Source organism: Hyperolius riggenbachi, chromosome 12, assembly GCF_040937935.1.
Source record: "Hyperolius riggenbachi isolate aHypRig1 chromosome 12, aHypRig1.pri, whole genome shotgun sequence".
NCBI lineage: Eukaryota > Metazoa > Chordata > Amphibia > Anura > Hyperoliidae > Hyperolius > Hyperolius riggenbachi.
This window is the reverse complement of record NC_090657.1, coordinates 125,996,032-126,010,744: the sequence shown is the minus strand read 5'-3', so window position 1 is coordinate 126,010,744 and position 14,713 is coordinate 125,996,032. Positions and strand designations below refer to the sequence as shown.

General features: G+C 40.3%; 1 protein-coding gene across 1 annotated transcript in view; it reads right to left on the bottom strand.

The window, feature by feature from the left end:
• The window catches only part of METTL23 (methyltransferase 23, arginine), a 148,935-nt gene extending 134,667 nt beyond the window's left edge, over positions 1-14,268 (bottom strand). The window contains exons 1-2 of the mRNA XM_068262141.1: positions 14,224-14,268; positions 11,408-11,423 (exon numbers count right to left, since the gene is read on the bottom strand). Coding sequence (XP_068118242.1) covers positions 11,408-11,423; positions 14,224-14,268 — 61 coding nt within the window. The remainder of the gene's footprint in view (positions 1-11,407; positions 11,424-14,223) is intronic.
• Positions 14,269-14,713: the final 445 nt, after the last annotated feature.

Sequence of the window (14,713 nt, the reverse complement as noted above, 5' to 3'; positions counted from 1 at the left end):
CATTGAGATGTTTTTTACCAAAATTGAGACGAGCCTTAATGTTCTTTTTGCTTAAAAGTGGTTTGCGCCTTGGATATCTGCCATGCAGGCCGTTTTTGCCCAGTCTTTTTCTTATGGTGGAGTCGTCAACACTGACCTTAATTGAGGCAAGTGAGGCCTGCAGTTCTTTAGATGTTGTCCTGGGGTCTTTTGTGGCCTCTCGGATGAGTTTTCTCTGCGCTCTTGGGATAATTTTGGTCGGCCGCCCACTCCTGGGAAGGCTCATCACTGTTCCATGTTTTTGCCATTTGTGGATAATGGCTCTCACTGTGGTTTGCTGGAGTCCCAAAGCTTTAGAAATGGCTTTATAACCTTTACCAGACTGATAGATCTCAATTACTTTTGTTCTCATTTGTTCCTGAATTTCTTTGGATCTTGGCATGATGTCTAGCTTTTGAGGTGCTTTTGGTCTACTTCTCTGTGTCAGATAGCGCCTATTTAAGTGATTTCTTGATTGAAACAGGTGTGGCAGTAATCAGGCCTGGGGGTGACTACAGAAATTGAACTCAGGTGTGATAAATCACAGTTAAGTTATTTTTTTAACAAGGGGGGCAATCACTTTGTCACACAGGGCCATGTAGATTTGAAGTTTTTTTTTCTCGCTAAATATTAAAAACCATCATTTAAAACTGCATTTTGTGTTCAATTATGTTGTCTTTGACTAATAGTTAACAGTTTTTGATGATCAGAACATTTAAGTGTGACAAACCTGCAAAAGAATAAGAAATCAGGAAGGGGGAAAATAGTTTTTCACATCACTGTAGCTGTCACTCTAGCCTTGTATTAGCTGTTTATTTTGTATTGTTATACCCTGTATGCTGTTGTACAGCAACACAGAAGATGCTAGCGTTGTATAACTCATAATAATACTTTACATCACTGGCCACTTTTTTCTGCTTCTAGTTTTGCAAGTCTGATTAATTTTTTTGCAGTTTTTGTTACATTCCCTATAATTCTTTAGTGCAGATGCAGTCCCCCTCATTCTTTAGGACACTAAGACCGTTTACACTTAATTAGTTGGTATGAGTCAGTGTGCATTAGTACGCGCTTTTTTTCCATAGCGGTGCATTGGGAAAAAGATTTCAGTTAAAATGCGTTGTGTGAACAGTGCCATAGGAAAACATGGGCACTACTTTGAAAATCAGTTTTCTTTCAATTATAACTGAGAGCAACTGGATTAAATGTAAAAGGGGCCTAAGGCTTCAATTTATCAAGCATTACAGCATTAGGTAATGCTGAAAACAGCTGACTTTACAGAGCACTTAGGAAAATGTAAATTCATCAATGCTGTTACCGCATGAAAAGCTGAAATTACTGAGCAGTGAGGTAAATTACCGACTTGTGCGGTAAATACCTCAACACATGTCAGTAAATGTCAATTCATCAAGGTTACAGCATTAGGTAAAACACAGAATCATGTCTCTACCCATTGTATAAACAAGTTTGCATATGTGTATCAGCGCCAAGGAAACAAAGTGGCCGCTGCTGAGAGAAGAACGATGTCCAGAGTTCACAAACAGATAAATTATATATGCTCAGCGCAGAGTCCAAAAACAAAAGACGAGTCTTCAACAAAGGATAAAAGCAGGCAAATCTCCACCACAATAAATATTTGGTTCACGGCACAGCTCTGCAATCATGGATACCCAAAAAAGGAAAGAGGCTTACCAGCTGGTGACAACCCACATTATAAGGTTGTATCAACGCTTTGGTAGGACATCAGGAAGCAACAGTCTGTCCAGGATCCACCAATTCAGCAATGATTCCTCTCACGAATGGATATCAGTAAACATCATAAAAAACAAACAAACGGCAACTCTAAGTGTAAACCGTTTAATATACAGTTTTCATAGTAAAAACAGCTTAAAAATAGCATAAAAATAGCATAAAAACAAAACTTACATACGGGGCCCATGCAATGGGAACCCCGAGAAAGTTGCACGCGTGTATGGGTCAGCAGTAAAGGACAGTATGAAGGTGCCGCCTGTCTCCTTTCCGACCGGTTTCGCAAACTAGCGTCATCAGGGGATTAAGGATACAAGCGGCTGGCACCAAATATATAAACTTTTACAATAAAGAAAGGGGTGGGGCTATGAACACCAACAGTCAAGACCCCTCCAAGAGAGTATAGATCAGACTCTACTAGGAGAGTGACTATAATCCAGATCAATACACATTGAAAACAATGGGATAAGATTAGAAGCTTGAAGTCTCCAGTGGCTAGACAGCACAGTGGTCAAGGGCTCTGTCTCTGGCAAAGGAATCCCAGGTTCAAGTCCCGGCAGCCAACCCTGTTTTTTTTTTTTTTTTTTTTTTTTACTATAGTATGCAATACATACTGGCATATATAAAACCAGAAAGTGCACATTATAGAAGGTGAATAAGTGAAAAATTACCTAGACAGAGCCAGATAGATATTAAGTGAAAGCCAAGGTCCGAGAATACAGAACTGAATAGTGAATAAATGGCCGGCATAGGGAACTTACAAAGAGGAAAAACATAGTCCTCCTAATAGGATAGACAAACAGCGCATAGCTGCATTGCACGTCATCTACAACGCCTAAGCGGCAGAACGACATACATGTATAAAGTTAATGCAAAAAAAAAAATAAAAAATTATAAAATGCGTCATTAGTAACGCTACGGCGGAAAAGTGCCACATATGCGTAAAATTCATGCGGCAATGCGTGTAAAGTGCACAAACCCAATTTATGCAGGGATACACTTGGACTATATAAAACCGTGTGTAAAACGTATGCATAAAACGTATGAAATATAAGACTATGCATGCGCCATTATTAATCGTGAAAGAAATGTAATAATCAACGCTATCACATGAATGAGAGGTACACCGAGAACATAAAAGGACTCATACGTACCAATGAAAAATAGTGCACATGCCCACGTGACAGGGGGATGTGTAAAGAGAAGTAGAATACTAGTGAGCTCCTTATAGGAATGTGCATAATATTTCGCGCATAGACGCGTCGAATAAATAAGAATGTACGAGAAGGAAACAAGAGTGAGAGAAAGAAAGGTCCTATTAACCAATGCCGAAAGAAATTGCCAGTGAGACAATTCCCCCATCTAAACTTTTTCGGTAAATATATACAGTACATATATATACAAATATACATAGTTGAGGGAATACCACACCAGATATGTCAGTAAGTATAGCAAAAGGTTATACAAGTGACCTTAAAAATAATATTAAGCAAGTAGGCCAAGCAGACCGACACACATGTACAATCACAGAGTAAAAGTATCAAAAATTATAAACAGTCATAAAAATTATGAATTATTAATAAAACAATTTACGTCCAGTTCAACATTCAGCCCATCTGGGCGTAGTGTTCGCAGTTTAAAGATCCATTCGGTTTCTAGTCGTGAGACATCTCTAACCCGATTTTGGCCTCTCCAGTTTTTCTTAATGCTATCTATAACGCAGTATTTCAAAAGGGAAGGGTCCTTATGATGTGTGGTAGCAAAATGTTTGGGTACTGGATGTCCCATAGATCCCTTACTGATCAGGTAGATGTGTTCCCCCAGTCTTTCCTTAAAGGATCTGATAGTTCTACCCACATATTTTAGACCGCAAGGGCATTCCAATAGATAAACCGTGAAAGTGCTATCACAGGTGAATAACTGCTTAATCTCAAAGGGCCGTGAGGTAGCGTTCCCCGAAAAGGTGTGAATTCTGCGTGGCATGGACTTGCATGCTTTACATCCTTTACACTTACCACATCTATAAAAACCCTTAAGTGGTACTACACTGGAAGGGCTTATTTTGGGTGGATCAATATGGCTATGCACAAGACGATCGCGCAAATTTGGCGCTCTCCTGAATATAATCTCAGGATTGTCCGTAAGCAATGGACCAATCACTGGATCGCCTTTCAAGAGATGCCAATGTTTGCGCAAAATCTTTTTGATATCTCTGTGTTGGAAACTATATTGAGTGAGAAATTTAACACCACAATTGTCTCTCAAACTAACAGCCTTGGTCCCTCTATTACGGTAATAGGCCTGTCTTTCTCACCAATTTGGTCTCTAACAACCTTTAAGTCTGCCTGACCATATCCCTTGGCCTCAAACCTAGTGATCAACAGATCACTTTGCAAAACATAATCTGAGGGCAGGGTGCAATTTCTCCGAATCCTGATAAATTGGCTCCTGGGAACTCCTTTTAACCAGGGGAAATAGTGACAGCTGGTAACAGGGATAAAACTATTTCTGTCGGTATCCTTAAAATAGGTCTTTGTAATAAATCTATCAGATTCCAAACGAATGGTCAGATCGAGAAAATGTATTTCCTCAGAACTACAAATGCAATTAAAGACCAGATTATCGGTATTATCATTAATATGGTTAATAAACAATTGTAAAGATGTCTGATCCCCTTCCCATACCACCACCACATCGTCTATGTACCTCCTATATAAAAGGAGTTGGGCAAAGCGAGATTTATCGATGAATCGCTCCTCCCAAACAGCCAGAAATAGGTTAGCGAGGCTGGGAGCAAATTTCGCTCCCATAGCCACGCCAACCCTCTGCAGGAAGTACAATCCATCGAACCAAAAATAATTGTGGCTCATAGCGAAATTTAAACACTCCACAATAAACGCAGCTTGGTCAGAACTAAATTGATCGTTTTTCATTAGACATGTGCGTGCAGCTTCAACTCCATCTTCCTGATTGATAACAGTATACAGGGATGATATATCGGCTGCCATCAAAATGCAGGGACCCTTAAACGAGAGAGATCCCAGCAGCTCGATTAGATGGCCAGAGTCTTTGAGGTAGGACGGGATAAAAGGGACTAAAGGTTGAAGGAAGTGGTCCACAAATTCCCCCAGCCTGGAAGTGATTGAGTTAATCCCACTATGGGTCTCCACGGTGGCCGTATGGGGTCTTTGTGAAGTTTTGGGAGATAGTAGATAACCGGGGTTCTGATATGAGAGGGAACCAAATACTCCGCCTCTAACTTGTTCAGAAAGCCATCGGAGGAGGATAGCCTGTGTGAACTGAGGTTAAATATACCCTCCCCTATATGCCCATCCTCTTTTTGTTTCTTAGATTGTACCCTCCTTCCACCCCTATTGCCCCTTCTGTTTCTGATTCCCTTGTGTCTTTTTCCCTCGTGGCTGTTTTTGGGTCCGTAAAAGGGGTCAGGGGTTCTTCCTCCGAAAAACCAAATTCAGAATCTGACACATCAGAAAGCGGCTCAAAACGGTTATAGACAGAGACATGACTATAGTCAGGTTCTGGCGGTTGAGGCTTAAATGGTTTGGGAACCTGCTGTTTTGGTGGTCTAGGTCTACGAAGTTTTTTGAGTGGTAATGGGTTACCAAAAACCGTTAACTATTAGTCAAAGATATCATAATTGAACACAAAATGCAGTTTTAAATGATGGTTTTTAATATTTAGTGAGAAAAAAAAACTCCAAATCTACATGGCCCTGTGTGACAAAGTGATTGCCCCCCTTGTTAAAAAATAACTTAACTGTGATTTATCACACCTGAGTTCAATTTCTGTAGTCACCCCCAGGCCTGATTACTGCCACACCTGTTTCAATCAAGAAATCACTTAAATAGGCGCTATCTGACACAGAGAAGTAGACCAAAAGCACCTCAAAAGCTAGACATCATGCCAAGATCCAAAGAAATTCAGGAACAAATGAGAACAAAAGTAATTGAGATCTATCAGTCTGGTAAAGGTTATAAAGCCATTTCTAAAGCTTTGGGACTCCAGCAAACCACAGTGAGAACCATTATCCACAAATGGCAAAAACATGGAACAGTGATGAGCCTTCCCAGGAGTGGGCGGCCGACCAAAATTACCCCAAGAGCGCAGAGAAAACTCATCCGAGAGGCCACAAAAGACCCCAGGACAACATCTAAAGAACTGCAGGCCTCACTTGCCTCAATTAAGGTCAGTGTTGACGACTCCACCATAAGAAAGAGACTGGGCAAAAACGGCCTGCATGGCAGATATCCAAGGCGCAAACCACTTTTAAGCAAAAAGAACATTAAGGCTCGTCTCAATTTTGGTAAAAAACATCTCAATGATTGCCAAGACTTTTGGGAAAATGCCTTGTGGACCGACGAGACAAAAGTTGAACTTTTTGGAAGGTGCGTGTCCCGTTACATCTGGCGTAGAAGTAACACAGCATTTCAGCAAAAGAACATCATACTAACAGTAAAATATGGTGGTGGTAGTGTGATGGTCTGGGGTTGTTTTGCTGCTTCAGGACCTTGCTGTGATAGATGGAACCATGAATTCTACTGTCTACCAAAAAATCGTGAAGGAGAATGTCCGGCCATCTGTTCGTCAACTCAAGCTGAAGCGATCTTGGGTGCTGCAGCAGGACAATGACCCAAAACACACCAGCAAATCCACCTCTGAATGGCTGAAGAAAAACAAAATGAAGACTTTAGAGTGGCCTAGTCAAAGTCATGACCTGAATCCTATTGAGATGTTGTGGCATGACCTTAAAAAGGCGGTTCATGCTAGAAAACCCTCAAATAAAGCTGAATTAGAACAATTCTGCAAAGATGAGTAGGCCAAAATTCCTCCAGAGCGCTGTAAAAGACTCGTTGCAAGTTATCGCAAACTCTTGATTGCAGTTATTGCTGCTAAGGGTGGCCCAACCAGTTATTAGGTTTAGGGGGCAATTTCGTTCACACACAGGGCCATGTAGGTTTGGAGTTTTTTTTTTTTACTAAATAATAAAAACCATCATTTAAAACTGCATTTTGTGTTCAATTATGTTATCTTTGACTAATAGTTAACGGTTTTTGATGAGCAGAAACATTTAAGTGTGACAAACATGCAAAAGAATAAGAAATCAGGAAGGGGGCAAATAGTTTTTCACATCATTGTATCTCACAAGAGTGAGATAACAGCTAAGTGAACAAATTAACTACATATTTTTACACAGGGGTGGGAGGTATGTACCCATTACACAGTATTGTGGCCAAAAGGCCTTGCATTCTAAAGGTTTAAGGAATAGGACAGTAGGTAAAAATCCTAAAAAGTTTTAAAAATGTATATAAACTCTAAAAGAAAGACGGTAGAAAATTTAGGACTTTTACAAAATCATGTGGGAAACTTGGTTGTGGAGGACTAAGCTAAAGCAGAATTTTTTTTCTCAACTGTATTTATTGATGACATAGCATAATAAAGTGGTCTGAAACTCCGACATAACATTCAATAAAAATGTGTTTTCCTACTTTTTATTACTCCAAACAGTTATCATATTTGCTTTTGTGCATAAGTAATATTGTCTGTTTACAAATTACAAGTTTCCAAAGTGTATTTTATCTTGCCCTGAAACCTGTCATTGCATTTTATTCAAACTGCTTTTTATTATATATTAACCACTTGCCGACCGCCCACAGCCGATGGGCGGCGGCAAACACTGGCCTCAAAAGACCGCAATATGGAGGCGGGCGTGGTTATGCGGCGATCAGCCGCCGGCGACAGGCTCTGCCCACCAGGCGCAGTAACCCGCCGGCCATTCAGAAGCGCCGGCGGGTTAATAGCTGCCCGATCGCCGCATACAAAGCGTATAATACGCTTTGTGATGTATACAAAATGTATTATACAGGCTGATCGCCTTGTGCATAGCCATATTGATCCACCCAAAATAAGCCCTTCCAGTGTAGTACCACTTAAAGGTTTTTATAGATGTGGTAAGTGTAAAGGATGTAAAGCATGCAAGTCCATGCCACGCAGAATTCACACCATTTCAGGGAACGCTACCTCACGGCCCTTTGAAATTAAGCAGTTATTCACCTGTGATAGCACTTTCACGGTTTATCTATTGGAATGCCCTTGCGGTCTAAAATATGTGGGTAGAACTACCAGATCCTTTAAGGAAAGACTGGGGGAACACATCTACCTGATCAGTAAGGGATCTATGGGACATCCAGTACCCAAACATTTTGCTACCACACATCATAAGGACCCTTCCCTTTTGAAATACTGCGTTATAGATAGCATTAAGAAAAACTGGAGAGGCCAAAATCGGGTTAGAGATGTCTCACGACTAGAAACCGAATGGATCTTTAAACTGCGAACACTACGCCCAGATGGGCTGAATGTTGAACTGAACGTAAATTGTTTTATTAATAATTCATAATTTTTATGACGGTTTATAATTTTTGATACTTTTACTCTGTGATTGTACATGTGTGTCGGTCTGCTTGGCCTACTTGCTTAATATTATTTTTAAGGTCACTTGTATAACCTTTTGCTATACTTACTGACATATCTGGTGTGGTATTCCCTCAACTATGTATATGTGTATATATATGTACTGTATATATTTCCCGAAAAAGTTTAGATGGGGGAATTGTCTCACTGGCAATTTATTTCGGCATTGGTTAATGGGACCTTTCTTTCTCTCACTCGTTTCCTTCTCGTACATCTTATTTATTCAACGCGTCTATGCGCGAAATATTATGCACATTCCTATAAGGAGCTCACTAGTATTCTACTTCTCTTTACACATCCCCCTGTCACGTGGGATGTGCACTATTTTTCATTGGTACGTATGAGTCCTTTTATGTTCTCGGTGTACCTCTCATTCACGTGATAGCGTTGATTATTACATTTCTTTCACGATTAATAATGGCGCATGCATAGTCTCATATATTTCATACGTTTTATGCATACGTTTTACACACGGTTTTATATAGTCCAAGTGTATCCCTGCATAAATTGGGTTTGTGCACTTTGCACGCATTGTCGCATGAATTTTACGCATATGTGGCACTTTGCCGCCGTAGCGTTACTAATGACGCATTTTATAATTATTTTTTTTTGCATCAACTTTATACATGTATGTCGTTCTGCCGCTTAGGCGTTGTAGATGACGTGCAATGCAGCTATGCGCTGTTTGTCTATCCTATTAGGACTATGTTTTTCCTCTTTGTAAGTTCCCTATGCCGGCCATTTATTCACTATTCAGTTCTGTGTTCTCTGACCTTGGCTTTCACTTAAAGAGGAACTCCAGTGAAAATAATTTAATATAAAAAGGTGCTTAATTTTTACAATAATTATGTATACATGATTTAGTCAGAGTTTGCTCATTGTAAAATCTTTCCTCTCCCAGATTCACATTCTGACATGTATTACATGGTGACATTGTTACTGTGGACAGATTATGTAGCGGTTCTGGCTTTAACAGACAGCTATAAACAGCCATTTCCTGTGTGTGTCATTGTTACATTGTGGCAGTTTGCCCAGAGTACCATACGGTACCAGAGCCTCTTGTGGGAGGGGTTTCAGCACAAAATCAGTCATACAGAGCCCCCTAATGGTTTGTTTGTGAAAATCATTATATTTTTCATGTAAAAGTGGGTATCAGCTACTGATTGGGATAAAGTTCAATTCTTGGTCGGAGTTTCTCTTTAATATCTATCTGGCTCTGTCTAGGTAATTTTTCACTTATTCACCTTCTATAATGTGCACTTTCTGGTTTTATATATGCCAGTATGTATTGCATACTATAGTAAAAAAAAAAAAAAACAGGGTTGGCTGCCGGGACTTGAACCTGGGATTCCTTTGCCAGAGCCCTTGACCACTGTGCTGTCTAGCCACTGGAGACTTCAAGCTTCTAATCTTATATCCCATTGTTTTCAATGTGTATTGATCTGGGTTATAATCACTCTCCTAGTAGAGTCTGATCTATACTCTATTGGAGGGGTCTTGACTGTTGGTGTTCATAGCCCCACCCCTTTCTTTATTGTAAAAGTTTATATATTTGGTGCCAGCCGCTTGTATCCTTAATCCCCTGATGACGCTAGTTTGCGAAACCGGTCGGAAAGGAGACAGGCGGCACCTGCATACTGTCCTTTACTGCTGACCCATACACGCGTGCAACTTTCTCGGGGTTCCCATTGCATGGGCCCCGTATGTAAGTTTTGTTTTTATGCTATTTTTATGCTATTTTTAAGCTGTTTTACTATGAAAACTCTATATTAAACGGTTTACACTTAGAGTTGCCGTTTGTTTGTTTTTTATGATGTTTACTGATATCCATTCGTGAGAGGAATCATTGCTGAATTGGTGGATCCTGGACAGACTGTTGCTTCCTGATGTCCTACCAAAGCGTTGATACAACCTTATAATGTGGGTTGTCACCAGCTGGTAAGCCTCTTTCCTTTTTTGGGTATCCATGATTGCAGAGCTGTGCCGTGAACCCAATATTTATTGTGGTGGAGATTTGCCTGCTTTTATCCTTTGTTGAAGACTCGTCTTTTGTTTTTGGACTCTGCGCTGAGCATATATAATTTACCCATTGTATAGAACCTTTAGTGTTAATATAGCTAAGCTTTGATGAGATCATTTACATTTCAAAAAAAGAGGAAGACTAACATGAGGTAAGATTGCAGTATACTCTACAAAATCATATATAAAGCCTGTGTATGTGACAGTACTTTGTATGGTTCTGATCCAGTTCTGAAACATGCCTGAAGAAGAAACAAAGTTTTGAAAGCTTGCAAAGAAATCTTGTACAGTATCACCTAAACAACTTTTATGTCTTCTGATTCTCTCCATGACTAATACCGGACCACACGCAACTGATTACCTCCAGCTCTGTCGATAACCAGCTTCAAATGCCTTCTGTGTGGATGTCTCCATGAATGACAGGAACATGAAGCCAACAGAAAGAGCCCGTCTCCTGCAAGTGCTGCTGATAGGTCACAAAGGCTTCTAGGGTGAAAGGAGCTTTTAGACCCCCCAGGCAGCAAGCAGAGAGAAATGAACAACATACGTTTTCCTGGCACCCTTCGGTAGTGTAATCTCTCAAGTGCCTGTTTGAATATGCAGAGATGCTAGTGGGAGCTGGTGGGGAAATTACCTAAGCAGGGCATGTGTAATGTTTCTTGGCAGTTCATCTAAGCTGTGGCAAGTAAAAAGAATGTGAAGACTAATGTGACAGATTCAGAGCAAGCAGAAGCAGTATAGCATGTGTAACATGCACATCTAAAGGGATGTCGGGAATGCCTCTTTTCTATTGCAATGCCCTCACTGCATGGAGAACAGCGGTAACAACACAAAACTGCTCTTCTGTAAATTACCGAACATCTACCACATGTGTGAAAACAATGATGAATTAACACACACACAAGTCTAAAATACCGACTGCAGTATTTTAAGGACTTGGTTATTGTTATTGAACAGCCTTTGATGAATTGAAGCCTAAAGGCATTCCTTTTACACTTAATCATGTCAAAACAGAAAAAAAACAACAGTATTTATCCATACTGGCCTTTTTTAGATCTAGCTTTTTTATTTCCATAAGGTATGTACATTCTACAAAAGTCATTAAGAATCTGTTTGAAAGTTTGCCATTTACCTTCAGTGTCTTTGCCCTGTAATTAACTCTCCCAGTCTTAGCGAGTCTCTGAGCTTCTTACAATTAGCCTTTTTAAAATTTGTAGTCTTAGTTGTCCCCTTGTTCATATCCCTGTTGAGTAGTAGGTCAAATGTTACCATATTGTGGTCACTATTTACCAAATGTTCTTGGACTTGCACATTATAGAGAACATCTGGTCTATTTGAAATGACCAAATCAAGCAGAGCATCTTTCCTGGTTGGTTTGGTTACCATCTGAGTTAAAGGGAACCTTAAAGCAGTAAGATTAGCCATACTATGCCAGGGAAAAAAAACAGGGCTGTGGAGTCGGAGTAATTTTGGCCACCCGGAGTCAGAGTTGGAGTCGTGCTTTCATAAACTGAGGAGTCTGAGTCGGATGATTTTTGTACAAAATCCACAGCCCTGTTAAGTGTTAGACTAAGGAGTCTGAGTCGGAGTAATTTTGGGTACCTGGAGACGGGGTTTCATAAACTGAGGAGTCGGAAGATTTTTGTACCGACTCCACAGCCCTGAAAAAAACACATATAAGTAGATAAATACTTGATCTACTTACACAACACATGTATTGTACTGTCCACGTTTTGATTTCAGTGAATGTTATATAGTAAATTAAGATAATTCTGTTCCTGGTTGGGCCATGTCTTTTGCCCACAGTTTAGGCTAACTTGTGATGTAATTTCTGCCCTTTACTTTTTTTCTTTTCTCCTCCAATCGCTGAGTCACCTCAGCCTTGCTTGTAAACACAAGTGAGTAGGAGATCTGGTTTCAGATAAGCAGCTGTCAGGGAAATAAATGGAAGAGGAGGAATATATTATAGATAGAAAGGACCCCCAGCATGTAACTCTTTGGCACTGTTTGGCACTAGGGCCAGTGCTCCTAAAGTATGTGATGACTCCAAATCATAACAGTAGAAAAAGTTTTGAATGCAGGATGAGCATCTTTATCACTTAATACACTCAGACCAGTTGCTGTTGAAATTTGATTTTTATGGTGACACTTCCGCTTTAACAGAGGGATATAGTTACATAGTTATTTTGGTTGAAAAAAGACATACGTCCATCGAGTTCAACCAGTACAAAGTACAACTCCAGCCTGCTCCCTCACATATCCCTGTTGATCCAGAGGAAGGCGAAAAAACCCTTACAAGGCATGGTCCAATTAGCCCCAAAAGGGAAAAATTCCTTCCCGACTCCAGATGGCAATCAGATAAAATCACTGGATCAACATCATTAGGCATTACCTAGTAATTGTAGCCATGGATGTCTTTCAACGCAAGGAATGCATCTAAGCCCCCTTTAAATGCAGGTATAGAGTTTGCCATAACGACTTCCTGTGGCAATGCATTCTACATCTTAATCACTCTTACTGTAAAGAACCCTTTCCTAAATAAATGGCTAAAACGTTTTTCCTCCATGCGCAGATCATGTCCTCTAGTCCTTTGAGAAGGCCTAGGGACAAAAAGCTCATCCGCCAAGGTATTATATTGCCCTCTGATGTATTTATACATGTTAATTAGATCTCCTCTAAGGCGTATTTTCTCTAGACTAAATAAACCCAGTTTATCTAACCTTTCTTGGTAAGCGAGACCTTCCATCCCACGTATCAATTTTGTTGCTCGTCTCTGCACCTGCTCTAAAACTGCAATATCTTTTTTGTAATGTGGTGCCCAGAACTGAATTCCATATTCCAGATGCGGCCTTACTAAAGAAGTTAAACAGGGGCAATATTATGCTAGCATCTCGAGTTTTTATTTCCCTTTTAATGCATCCCAAAATTTTGTTAGCTTTAGCTGCAGCGGCTTGGCATTGAGTACGATTATTTAACTTGTTGACGATGAGTACTCCTAAGTCCTTCTCCAAGTTTGATGTCCCCAACTGTATCCCATTTATTTTGTATGGTGCTAGACCATTGGTACGACCAAAATGCATGACTTTACATTTTTCAACATTGAATTTCATCTGCCATGGAGGTTTCCTTTTAAACAATACCAGTTGCTTGTCAGTCCTGCTGATCCATTTGGCTGCATTACACATCGGAAACAAGCATGCAGCTAATCCAGTCTGACTTCAGTCAGAGCACCTGATCTGCATGCTTGCTGAGGGGCTGTGGCTAGAAGTATTAGAGACGCAGGATCAGCAGGAGAGTCAGTCAACTGGTATTTTAAAATAAAAAACCCATATCCTTCTCAGTTTAGGTTTCCTTTAAGTAATGGTCTTGCAGTGTTGATATAAATCTGTCACTTTTACTAGAGCGAGTGGCCTCAATTTCCCAGTTAATGGCCTCAATTCACTAAGATCATGCTGGAGATAATAAGGCAAGAGATAACTTACCTCCACACAGTGAGAGAGTTATTTTATCTCTTCATTCCATAAGGTACCTCTTCTGTAGTTAATTTACCTCCTCTGTAGTTAATTTACCTCCTCTGTAGTTAATTTCACACGCAGTTAATAAACAGCCTGTCTTTAACTCTGGAGTTATTTTAAGGATTGAAGAGTTAACTTAAAGACAGAAGAGTTAACTTTAGGTTTGCCTGAGGTAAAATGTTTCCAGAATACTACATGCCTTATCACCATGGTGATAACTCTAGAAGAGTTATTAAAGACAGGAGATAAGCTTAGTGAATTGAGGCCAATGTCTGGATAATTGAAATCCCCCATAATTATGACCCCCCTTTTGCTTGCATCTTTTTCAATTGAAGTTATTGCACTTCCTCTATGTCATGTACGGTATGTGTGGAGGTTTACAACAGACCCCAATAAGCAATTGGCACCTCTTATTTCTGGCATGAACACTTACCCATCCAAATTCCACGCGGTCACAGTCCTCAGCCATGTCATCCATCATAACTGACAATCGTTTTGGGGGCCTTGCAGGGTCCCCCTTTCTCAAGGTGTGTGGTATACCACACGCATGAGAAAGGGGCATCCTGCAAGGCCCCCCAGAATAATTGTCCGTTTTATGTGGCTTGCTGCACAATATAAGTTCATTGCATTGAAAAATACTGGTGTGCTGAAGCACTTCGTTTGCTATATGTACATTGAGTGACATTGCCTGAGTCACGCCAACAAGCACCCAGAACTTAACGACTGTGTGCCTGCTCCCTCCATTTTTCCTGCATCCATCTAAAACTGGGGATAAGCCTTAAACATGCAAGCCCGCCTCCTTTTTTATTGGATCTATCTTTTCTAAAAACACTGTAATCTTCCAAATTTACCATCCAATCATGGCTAGCATCCATCCATCCACGTTTCTGGTACGCCTACAACATCATAGTAATTATCTCTCA